This window comes from Nipponia nippon, unplaced genomic scaffold, assembly GCF_047370975.1.
Source record: "Nipponia nippon isolate SJK-2023a ecotype South Korea unplaced genomic scaffold, ASM4737097v1 scaffold_4, whole genome shotgun sequence".
NCBI lineage: Eukaryota > Metazoa > Chordata > Aves > Pelecaniformes > Threskiornithidae > Nipponia > Nipponia nippon.
The window spans coordinates 47,074,285-47,086,880 of NW_028262358.1; the positions used below are offsets into that span (position 1 = coordinate 47,074,285).

Here is a 12,596-nt window from a genome sequence, read left to right on the forward strand (position 1 = left end):
AGAAAAAATATTCATCTAAGTAGACACATTTGAAAGCAGAAAAAAAAAGCTTAGAATTTAGAGGTTTCTAAATTTGAAAGAAAACCTTAGGTCATGTTACTCTGTAAATCATGAAGGAAACAGTATTTAGGTTTTGACACATTATTAATGAAAGGCTTTGTCTTTCTATGAAGTAAAATTAAGTATTATGATTTTATAAGATATTTCAACATTCAGAGCTCCCTAAAATACTGCAGTACTCTGCAAATGCAGGCTAATTTACTGTGATGAGAAGAGTAAAGTGACCTGCACCAAATTTCATGTTACCACAAAGAAGCTTTTTCTGGTGCCAGTAGTTAAGGTGTCAAGTACTAATTCTTTGTCTTGCTTTAAAAAAAAAATGATTTATTACTAAATTGTTATTCTAAAAATTGGCTTTGTTCTATTAGTTTTCTTAAGTTTTGCACTACTATCATCTAATTTATTTCATTGATACCTTTCATTCTTTATTCTATGTCTTTTTTTATGATGTACAGTCTGAAAAGAAGTGTAAACCACATTCTACTTCAGGCTCTTTAGGTAGCATAAGAATGCAACCTGTGCATATTGTTCTTTTCAAAAGCAACATAAATGTGAAACTGTCAGATACTGTACTGTAGGGGAGTAGGAACCACAAACCATCAGTTACGTGCTTATTTCATTCATGTAGTTTTGTACAGTTTTGAAGTGTCATAATAAATGTATTTTCTTTTCTTTAAAAGCCATGATGCATTGCTCTTATTCAGAGCTGCAATCAATGGTAATGTAAAACTTTCCTTTTTCAAGAAATGGCAATGATATCTATTCTGTTAAAAATTTCAATTTCAAGGCAGCATTAACATCTGAATATGGCTGATATTTTTTATAATGCACCATCAGGGATGAGTGGTATAACAACAGTAATTTTGCTATAAGCCTAATTTATTCAGTTTTGTTCCCTGAAGTGCTCAGTTACAGTTTTTAAGTAGTTCTGCATTCCTGTTCAGTGTTGGCTCTTCAGGTGTCTGTGTCCTACAGTGAAGTGCAGGTAACATTGGCCATCTTTAAAGGAGTTACAGCCAGCATGGCCTTTTTGAAGAAGTCTTTCAAAACCAGCTGCTGTCCTGCTCAATGTGCTTCAGGATTGGGGAACTCTGAGTAACACCTGTTTTGAAGCTTACTGGCCTCTTGCAAGCCAGCTGGCATCTCCTTCACTGGGCTTTGGGATTGGGGGACCTAGAGTGTAAAGATTCTTAAGCTTTTTGCATGGCTCTTTCAATTTTCCAAACCTCCGATTTTCCTAAAGTTTCTCATGTTCCTTACCACTTTGGAAAACTGTTTTGTGTATTCTGGTAAGTTGGTTTTGTTTGGTTTGGTTTTGTTTTGTTTTTTTCTTAAATTCAGATAATTCAAGTTTTCAAATGGTTTTGCAAAACCAAAGCCCCCAAATAAATCTTTGTGTTGAGAATAAAATAAGGATAGAACTTACATATGTACTTATCCAGTACCTATGCAGTTTTCTGGTGAAAATTCTACAGGTCTTTCGTAACTGGAATTAAAATATCTTGTTTATAAGCCTTTTTATAGATATATGTTGTCATAGAAGATCTTAATTGCTAAGATAAATAGATTAGTCTTCCTGTAATTTAAAGCAATCAAATTTTTTTTATATAAAACTTCAGTTGACTAAAGAGAAAATGTGCACAAGAGGGCAGCATAAGAACTTTGAATGTTTTACAGCTAGGTGAAATTCATCAGAGTTCATCTGGAAAAATTAGAATAATATGGGCCAAAGTTTGTTAATTTTGTTTGACATATTTTCTTCTTTTTTGACATTTTTGATCAGCTTCAATATAATTTTAGATCAAATTAATAATTTTAGCTTCTGGATGATGTTTCTGGCTTTTGAAGTTCTTTGTAAGTTTCTAATCTTGTTTTTAACTGTGTGACACCCAACTGGAAAGTCTGTTTCTTGTAGAAGCTTTTTGCTATTAACTGAAGATTATAATACTTTAATCTATGATTTTTAAACAGGCAGTTATATTTTTTTTAATCTAATGAGACAGTCCTGCAGAAGCTGTGGTAGTGGCATGTTCATTGTGTTTTTACACAAACAGCTAGCTCAGTAATAAAAGCCTAATGAATAAAATTTGCAAGGTCTTAAGTGGTTTCCAGATCATGTTTAACATAAAATTTCATTATAATATGATAGTCAGATTCTCTTTTCAAGTAATACTGTATCTTTTCTTAAATTGAATTTCAAGGATGTTTCTTGAAAATGCTCTTCCAATAACTTTCAAAAATTAGAGTCAGAATGATCATTATCTGTAGATAATAGATTGGTGAGTCTTTTGTAACTGCCTGCTTATATTTTGTGTTTTAAAACACTGAACTTTGACAAAGTCAAAGTCAGGTATTCTGTTACTGAGACTTCTACAATAAGTATTTATTTGCCATAGCTATGGTGAGTTCCTTTACTGCTTTATGTGATAAAATCCTTCTAGATCTCAGTAGCCTTGTCTTCCTTCTTTTTAAAGCATCATCCCATCAATTACATTGTCTTCTGGAATATATGGCACTTTGCAGCTCTGTAAGATCAGTTTCTAAGCACTTGAAGTTAAGCATTAAAAATGAAGTTCGTATGAAGCCTGATTCAGATCTTAAAGGCCTCCAGTGCTAGAGTAACCACCCTGGGATTCAGGACTTTTCTTTGGGCTGAACCTTTCCACACCAGTACATTTCTTGCGGGCCCATGACAAAACATAAACCAGTCTTTACAAGCTCCAGTGTGGTAACTTCAATTTTGCTGGGCTTCCAACCCTCTGTTATTAGGGATGGGCAGAGACGAAGCAATCTAGGATGAAACACTCAGGACAGCTTATTAGTCAGAGTAAAATAACACACGATCATCAACACTGTGGGCTAGATGCCAGGTTTTGGGCCTCTCCATGCACCAAATACTGGCTAACAAGCAGATGCAGAGCACTGTGGTCTTGCATGACGACCATTCTATTTTGCCATTTGGGTATAGTACCAAGTCATAGGGCTCTGGACCTTAACCACCCCAGGTGCACTTTGAAATATTTGGTAGCCATGTTGTCAGTGATGGTTGTTTTCTTCACTCTGTTACCAACACAAGGATGAAGTCAGATGAAATTGTTCCCTGAATATCCCTCTTTGGGTAGTCTTTTTCAGACTGATGTTTGGACCGCTCTGCATCAGAAGACAGCTTTGTCACATGAAGGCCAAACCTTAGAAGCTTGATTAGAAGCATTAGGAGTTGATGGTCAAACTTCTATTTGCTGTGGAGTTTTTTGCCACAGTTTGGAATAATAATACCATTCAGCACTTCACTCTGAGACTTTTTTTTTACAGAAAAAGGTCAGAAATATGACTGTTAGCAGCAAGACTCGCTATTGATGACAACAACATTATAACCACTTCTGTGCTTCTAATTCAGTTTGGTGTGGAGATAGAATTTTTTAACATTACTGTGATAGCAAAGATCTGTGAATGTGTTTTTGTTGTTAACTTGAAGGAAGTTTGTTTGTTACAAGTTTGTTTAAAACTATTTTATAGTTCTAGTTGAGTTAAATCCGAATTGCAGAAAGCTGAACAAAATTTAGATACTAGTTTTTATTCTTTAAGAATGTGAATATCTGTAAAAGATCAATGTGTCTTTTATATTTGTTATAACATTTTCATACAAACTCCCTTATAGCAATGGAGGCAATGTCATACAAATGCATATGAGATTTCAGGTAGTTTAACTTGGTATTTCTTTGACCTTATTTAATTTTGTGAATCTTGATTATTAATGAGAGACATTTTCCCATGTTTTTTGGTGGAAGAAAAAATCAATAACTGGTTTACTGCTACCAGTTTCAATCCAACCATTTGAAGCCTGTATTTAAAATGTATTTTAATATTGAGTACAATTATATTAAAACAATACAATTAACTCTGGAGAAAGTATAAATGCAAGAAACGAGCTTTATGATATGTCTATTACTATTTTTATTAGGTCATGATGGTGCAGTTAACTCTGTTGGCTGGAGTCATGACAAGAAGTGGTTAGTTTCTGCATCAGAAGACAGAACTTTAAGGGTCTGGTCAGTCTGCAATAATGAACCTGCCCTAATTCTGGTAATTAGAAACTCCTGTCAGTTTGGTTCACAGAGGACACTGTTTTGCACTTCGACCGCCTTCCATTTTAACAGCTCTGTAGAAGGAACATACAGCCCGATTTTCAGAGCTACTGAGTGGTGGTGATTCAAACTGCTACTACCATCTGGGTGTCTCCATTGACTTCAAATTAGGCTTTTATCATGACAATTTATGAAAAGAAAAAAAACAATCTTGGCAGACAAAACTAGTGGGCATGTCTGGAAGTTTTGGTTTTATTGTCTGCTCTGTATATTCTATTTTCATTGGCTCAGCTCTGCTTGACTTTATAGTCTACTCCCCAGTTCAAATGGAAGTTTAGAGTATGAAGCTAGATTGTATTAGATTCAGTTGACTACAGACACTATTAACTCTACTGCCAACTAATTTAAGTAGAATTAAAACTTTATTTTGAGATTAAGAGATGTCAAAAATAGGAAGGGCCACTACATAGTAGGTTAACCTCCTGGCATACAGTAAGGATAACAGGGAGACTATGCCTTAACACCAGGAATCTCAGACAAAAAATATTCAGTATCTTAGAATCCATTCTTAATAATTTACTTTGCATTTCAGGGCAAAGAGAAGTTCCATAAGACTGTACGCTTTGCACAGTTTTATTTTATAGATTCATTTATATTGCTGTGTTGTGGAGCTGAATTTCATCTATTAAGTTTCCATCTAGACACAACCAAGGATGACCTCAAAAGGTGAGTAAAATTTCCCATTAACAGACCAGTGAAAGTACGTGCACTGTTTGATTTGGGATTTTTTGGGTGGTGAGGTGGGGTGGGGTGAAGGGCAAGAATATTACAGAACAAAAAATTGAACAAATAGTAAAAGCTAATAGTAAAAATGTCTTTGTTCTGGCACAATAGAAAAAAAATTGAAATGTCAAATATTTTTTTATAGTGCATACCTTATCTGGTGCAAATACAGTTTTACTGTTACTGTTACCATTTGGGACCTTCTGAGCTTTACCTTCTGCCTGTTTACATCTTAGTGTGCATTAATGTCTTAAGTTACATTTGAGAAGCTATTGCAAGTCTTTCTCTTGTGGGAATTTTTCTATATATTTTTTCTTTCAGAGACTCCACCATGCTGTGACTGTTTTCTTCCTTCTTTGTCAAATGGAAGTAAATCACTTTCGCAATTTTCACTGACTTTCCAACTGTTATATTGTATCTAATTACTTTTCTTACTATCCTATTTTGTCCCTGTGTTAGGCATCCTTCTTTCTCACTGGGAATCAATTCTTTTATTAAATGTCTGATATACCTTTTCTGTTCTTTTCGTTTATAATTGGAGCTAAAACTCTCCTTGTATCCTTTTACTAAGTTTCTCTGCTCTTCATTTGCTTTTGCTTGTTTTCAGCAGTATTTGTGTGTATAAGACTTTATTACATTACATACATATATATATGCATGTATATATGTATATGATTAGACATAACAGCATTTAAAAAAACCTTGAAGAGATATTTTTCTTTGTCTGATATTTTGACTTTATATTTTGAGTGGAAGGACAAACAGAATTAAGGTTACAACACTGAAGTCTGTTAGTTGATATTGTGAATGGTGTGTCCTGTCTGTTCATGGTATTAGGCTGCATCCTTAGATGGGAAAAACTGGCCTATTTCCTTGGTAATTTTGCCACTGCACAGAAAAACATACTAAGCACAGGCTTAAATATGTTTTTGAATAGGAGTGCTTTCCTGGATTGAGGCATGAACCTGGTAGGTGGAACTTCACTGAAAATTTAAGCAGTCATACAGGAAACAAGAGGAGAAAAAAAGCCAAATTATATCACTCTTTTAAAATACACTTTTTTAAGAACAGAAATTCCTTCTTGTTTGGAAAAGTAGCTAATAGATTATGATCTACGTTCTGTTTATAAATTCTTCAAAATGGTTAATTAATTCCAGTTTTCAGTCACCTGCTTAGTTTTACAGTTAATCCACTGTCACTTGTGATTCTTTACCTCCCATTTTTGGTCAAAATCCTTAATGGAGGGTGTTGTTGTGGCTCTTATTCATATTATTTTAGTCATATACTCTATTTGGAATGGGAATATAGCAAATAGTCAAAGGAATACCGAATTTCCTGCTTTGATTTTATAGTATATACATTACATTAGGAGGGTAAAACTAATCGAATAAAATGAAAAGAAAATACTGAAATACAGACACAAGTTCTTTTAAAAAGATTCTTTTCCCCCTTGACTTTCTTTTCTCATAACTGGTTCTACAGAGATCTCATGTTCTGAAGTGCTTACCCTGTAGCAAAGTGTAATAGTACAGGAGGAACCTGGAAGGCAGGAAAAGTTATTCCTGTTGCCAGTTTTGCTTAAAATCTATTCATGGCATAAACAAGTAATATTTGGAAACTGAGGCATGCAACTGCTTCTCTCATACCATTCTTAACTCTTAAAAATTATACAGGCAATCCTGAAGGAACTTAGAAAAAGAAGACGGAAAACAATATTCTTATCTTTTAGATCCTTTCCTCTTCTGATTACTTTCAGTTTTAAGATATAGTTAAAAATATTTTTCCCTTCTATTCATGAGGCCTTAGGCTTTAATAAAGAACTTTTATTGTAGTATATAATGTGCTGGCTCTAGATATCTCTTTTTTTTTTTTTTTTTTTTAACTAATACCCATGCCTCCTAGAGGAAAGTATCCAGTAACCTGAAGAAAATCCATACGGCAGTTACTGTTGTGGAAGACTGGTCTGAACTACCTTCAAGCTAGTTAGTTCAGAAACTAAAGGACTAAAGGTACTATGGAACCTGATGTAATTGTAGAACACAGTCAAGCAGTTTTGCAAGGACTTGGGCACTGAACTTCACCTGTGTTCTGTGTTGCTCCAGTTGCTTTGTCAGAAGCATATAATATCCTGGTTTAAAGCTGTTAAAGTATGTATGTAGGATTGTGCTTATAGCAGAATTTTGTTATTACCATGCTGTCAGTATTTCATGATGCATTAACACTAACTCAAAAATATGCAATTAGACTCTCTGGGATATTAGTGTAATGCCAAAAGACCAACCACACAGTCATAGACATTACAATGAATCCACAAACCAGTCTGAGGCCTGGTTATATATATATCTATAAAAAAGGTATTAAAGGTTAATTTGCTTTGACATTTTCTTGTGAATACCCTCCAGTTCATTTCCCAGCATTTCTTTCTTTTGTGGAGCACTGCATCATTCCTTTTGTTTCTCACAACTCTCTCATTTTGCCTTCTGAGTCAAATTTGGAAGAATGCTTGAATGGAACTGATTCAAGAAAATGCTAGATCTATCCCCAAAGCATGCTTTATACCCTTAATTAGAAGGGTATGGCAATGCAGTCTGGCTAACCAATAGAATGCTACTGTATTTCAGAGGTGAAGACAGTACAATGACAAATCATATCACTGTTTCTGTCTGCAGAGTTTTCAAAGAGGTCCCTATAAGTATTAATTAACTAAGCATCACAACAACTTAATTAAATGGTTAAATATTGGTTAGTTTTAAAGCTAAAACCAAGAAATGGAAATAAGAAAAAGAATGTTGTATTCTTTATTGGCTTATTTAAATATATCCTTATTTACAAATGCCATGGAGGAGATTTATTGCAATTCTGGGAATAGAATGCAGATGTCCTGACTTCTGCTTCTATGATTAATCTCAAAATGATTCACAACCTAAACAAATTTCTTTACCTTCTCCAAAATTACTAACTATTTAATTTCCACTCTCATCAGCAGTTGTGCATGGTGATATGAAGTACAACTATTAGCTTCTCAGTTTATTTTTTTTTTTAATTCTTAGTTACTTTTAAGTCACGTAAGAATTTGAGCAGAACAAAACATCTATGGGTTGTTATCTCATTTTTACAGTTTTATGCGTTGTTTTAAAGATCATCATGAGCAATTTGAAAGAAGTTTAAAAAGGAGAAAATTGTGTTCCAGTAACAGAAACAGTGCCTTTTAAAGCCGTTATATTTAGCAACTGGTTGTAGTAATCATACACACAGTAAGGGAAGTAATGATAAAATATCTACTCTGATTAAATGGGGAAGCTATATCAGCACATGTTATAGATGGATAAAGCAAAGGCCATGGTAAGTAGGGTTAAAATTCAGCATGCTAAGTATGCATAGGAGAGCGTACCTTTCAGGTACTTCTGGAAAGTTTATGTTTAACAGGATAATTATTTTCATGCAAACCACTGTAAGCCATTTTAAACTTCTTAAGTGAATGAGCTGCAGAGGCCTGATTCAGCAGTATGATAATAAGCTTGATTCCTCTGAGCTTTAGCCATTAGATCAAAGAACTTAAACACTCTTTGATTCTTGTCAGAAACAGGATGGAAACTAGTGAAGAAGTAAATAAGTCATAAGATGAATTCTAACAACATTTTAACAGCAACCATCTCTAAATGCTTTAAATTTTCCTGTGCTTATCTTTTCTTATGTCTAAGATTCATTACATAGGGTCAGTGAATGACATCCACCTTCCTCTGTAGTCTAAGAGAGAATAATTTTCAGTTACTATGAATTCTAAGCATTCCAGAAGATGAAGTGATTCTTTTCCTTTTCATGTAACTGGTTTTCATATTTCACTGAACTCAAGGCTGTGTCTGGAAATGTATAATGGGACTACTGTTTGAAGATTAATTTTTACAGTGCATACAAAAATGTTTTTAACAGCCTGAAACCTTATGATCTGTTATACTGATGATGTTTGTGGTCTGTCACTTAGTTTTGACTTTGTCATGTGCAGCCATTTTCTGTAAAATTTTAAATGTCAGATCTGCATCAAGCTGGTTTTTGGGGGTTTTGGGAGGGTTTTTTTTGGTGTCTATTCATCTTCAGATTTTAGCATAGTAACATACTTCCATACATTGAAGGTTTTTGTCTGTCATCAAAATGTTTCTGCTTTATCTGTGTCTCCTGAAAAATGCTTTCAGCAAAGGACTTCAAATCTGCTGGAAAGTAGACACATCAGTCTCTGCAATCATTGCAGGAAGTGTTTGTATCTTAGAATCTGGTTTTATATCTTATTTCTGAAGATATACCAGTCTCCTGAAAATAACTATATACTGTAAATGTGTTCCCCAAAAATCATTACATCCCCAAAGTATGTGGGATATAAGAGATTACAAACATTAGTAATTTACACTATTTTCAGAATTCTAATATTGAAGGCATTAAAGGAGGACAGAATTGTAGTTTTGAGTATATCAAAAGACATGTGATTTTTTTGGGTACCTGATCGATAGGATTGTCAGCTGAGATTATGTGCTGTGCATAGAATTGGAGACCTGGAAAAAATGTAGTAAGAAGACACTGTTCATCCTTTTTTTTTTGCCTCCATCACAAGCTTTTCTGTGCCTTGAGGAGGTATTAGTCTAATTTAGACAATTTTTAGGGCGCGTTTAGGCTGTAATAGCCTCTTCAGTTACTTGTGAGATGGAATTTTGCCTATATTCACTTCACACTCCTAGTCTTCATCTGTGCAGCATTTTCTAGGGCTTATAGTGTTTTGTAATAATTGAAAACAACTTCACAGCTGTCTGTGACAGTACGTTCATATTGGAAACCCTGCAACAAAGAAAGAGATGGAATTCTTAATCTAGTTGTATATAATTTTCTTTTCAGAACTCACTTCTGATGGGAAGTTCTTTCCTTTTCTTATCTTCTTTTTTTACTTACAAAATAACCCTTGTTATATTTACAGAAATCTGTTGATTTTCTGCCATCAAAAGCACAGTTATTTTGTTAAATGCACCTTCTTACTGATAAGTTGTAGTATCTTTCAACAATCTGAAAAGCTTTTCCTTTGTGTGCTCTTCACACCTTTATCTTAATAAACATTACAACACCTTCTGGCCCTTACTGTATTAATTCCTCTGATTAATTCCTCAACAAGTCCTTTGTAAGATATATAACAATCTTTTCTATAGCAAACAGGAAATTATTTTAACTTAAAGTGTAGATTGTGTACTTTTGCTTGTGTTTCAACATACAAATTTATTCTCGAATTCTGTTCTTGTATATTACAAGTGAGTGGCATTTAAGCTTTTGTCTTGTGTCTGTTTGAATTATGGAATACCTTTCTTCAACAATCTGATTACCCATCTTCTGTGTTCCCTGTTAATTCTTAGTTTATGGATGTATTATTAAAGCAATAAAAAGGTAACCCAAATTGTTATATAAACTTTAATCTCTAAGAGGCAAGAACCAATGTACAGTGTCCAGCTCAGTGTGTCCACAATGCCTGGCTGAATTTAAGTTGACTTACGCTTTGAATTGAATGTGTATAGGACATGTGGCAAATGCATTGTGTCCAAAAAATATGAGGTCTTAAATATATTAAAATTCCTCTTATTTTTGCTAATGGGTACTCTTATTCTATTTTTTTTCCTCTGTTACTTTGGTTCAGTTTTGTCCGAACTTGTGTTTGATGAATCTCAGTTTACTGTTTGCTTTCTAGGTGAAATTCCTTCATCTGGGAAACACCCTGTGAGGTGTTTATCTATGTAGCAGACTGCACTGCAGAAGAGGGATACTTCAGCTAACTCAAAGCAATTGTTCTTGCATTTAGGAGCAATCTGTTTCAGTAAGCCTCTTTCAGCAGGGTAAATTAGACCAGAGCAAACTTCATGCTGCCTTTATTAGATTGTTCCTATTATCTCAGTCATCTTATTTAAAGTTAGCTTAGATATCTTTACCCAAAAATGGAGATAAATCAGTTGTTCCTGAAGTCTAGAGCAGCTTATTTTTGTAGTTTACTTGAATAAAATATTTCTGGAAATCACAAAATGTTCTTGGATTAAATTGCAAAATACTGTATTTTACCTTCTGCTTCAGCATCACTGCTGAAGTAGCTCTAATGTCTTACCTGGAAAAGCTCAGCAGATCATTGTTCGAGAGTGACAAAGGCAAAAGCAAATCATTAACCATTTTTCTTTTGAACTGATCCAGCTGATGAAGGTATTGCTTCTGTCAAATGATCTCAGTTTTGCCAACTTTTAGCATTGTTGGAAAAAACCAGTAATTATTCCTACAAGTGTGTGACACATGGACTTTTGCCTTGTCAGTAGACAGACATGCTAAAATGGAATTATGATACTTACAGTTACATTGGAATTATTTTACTGCATAGAAGTGTCTGCATTTAGAATATAATGTAGAAATTTTGAGTTATTGCAGTGTGTTGACCTTCACTGGCAGCTAAGCCCCCACCCAGTTGCTCACTCACTCTCCCCCAGTGGGATCCCCCAGAGGGATGGGCGGGGGGAGAATTGGAAGGATAAAGGTGAGGAAAACTGGTGGGATGAAATAAAGACTGTTAATAAGTGAAGAAAAAAGAAAAAAAAAAAACAAGTGATGCAAAAGTAACTGCTCAGTAGGTCCCACCAGCAGAACGATAGCCAGCCAGTCTCTGAGCAATGGCTACTTTCAAAAAACTCCTCCCTGCCCAGTTTTATTGCTGAGCTTGGCATTATATATCATGGAATATCTCTTTGGATAATTCAGGTAAGTGGTCGTGGCTATGTCCACATCTGACCTCTTGCACTGCCCCAGCCTATTCACTCTGGGGGCACAGTCAGAAACAGAATATCTTAATGATGTGCAGACACTGTTCAGCAACAGCCAAACCCTTGGTATGTTATCAACACTGTTTTGGTCACAAACGTAAAACAGCACCATACAATCTACTGTGAAGAAAATTAACTCCACCCCAACCAGACCCCATACAGTTATTACAACGCTGTCTGTATTCCTTAGGTGACTTCTATGGAAACCACACTCTTCTTGCTCAACGTACCCATATCCATATCCATGGAGGAATGTTTTCTGTTGACTTTGGAGGATTTAAGATCAGATCCATGTTGTTTGTGCTGATATATTTCAGTAGACAGAAAGATCTAATCAGATTGAATCACAACACAGTTCTGCATTGTGTGATATTTATAAATAAGTCTGAAGCCATTTTAGAGGGCTTGGCATGTCTGCAACATCTGCATGGAGCTGGCAGATATCCCACAGGACCTTGAGGAGTCCAGTGTATGTTGGGAAGCCAAATTTCTTTGATAACGTGTAATCAGCCCCTTGTTCTGTTCCTAAGTGGAAATTATTCTTTCCTCACTATTTTCTCCTCATTTTCTTTCTTATTGCCCCTATAACCAGCACACGAAATGCTATACTGAAACTAGTGGTGTTTCTGGCTTTTGATCATAGGTACTTGACAGAGTCTTTTTCTGTTCATCGTTTTCAACATACACACAAGATTGTTTTCGTGTTTCATGCTGATGGAAGATCTGTCTTAGGTATACGAATATTATGTTTTGTTTTCATCCAAATGAGTTTTGTTACCAAGTTTTTTAATTGTTCAGCAATGAGTCAAAAGGTCTGTGGCTTTAATTTTTGGTAATGAAAGAA

The 12,596-nt window shown here is 34.7% G+C and overlaps 1 protein-coding gene across 1 annotated transcript in view; it reads left to right on the forward strand.

Moving 5' to 3' along the window:
• Positions 1–12,596, forward strand: part of WDR27 (WD repeat domain 27) — a 73,612-nt gene that overhangs the window by 25,664 nt on the left and 35,352 nt on the right. Inside the window, exons 17-18 of the mRNA XM_087776155.1 lie at positions 4,022–4,143; positions 4,738–4,871. Of these exons, the coding sequence (XP_087632281.1) occupies positions 4,022–4,143; positions 4,738–4,871 (256 nt within the window). The remainder of the gene's footprint in view (positions 1–4,021; positions 4,144–4,737; positions 4,872–12,596) is intronic.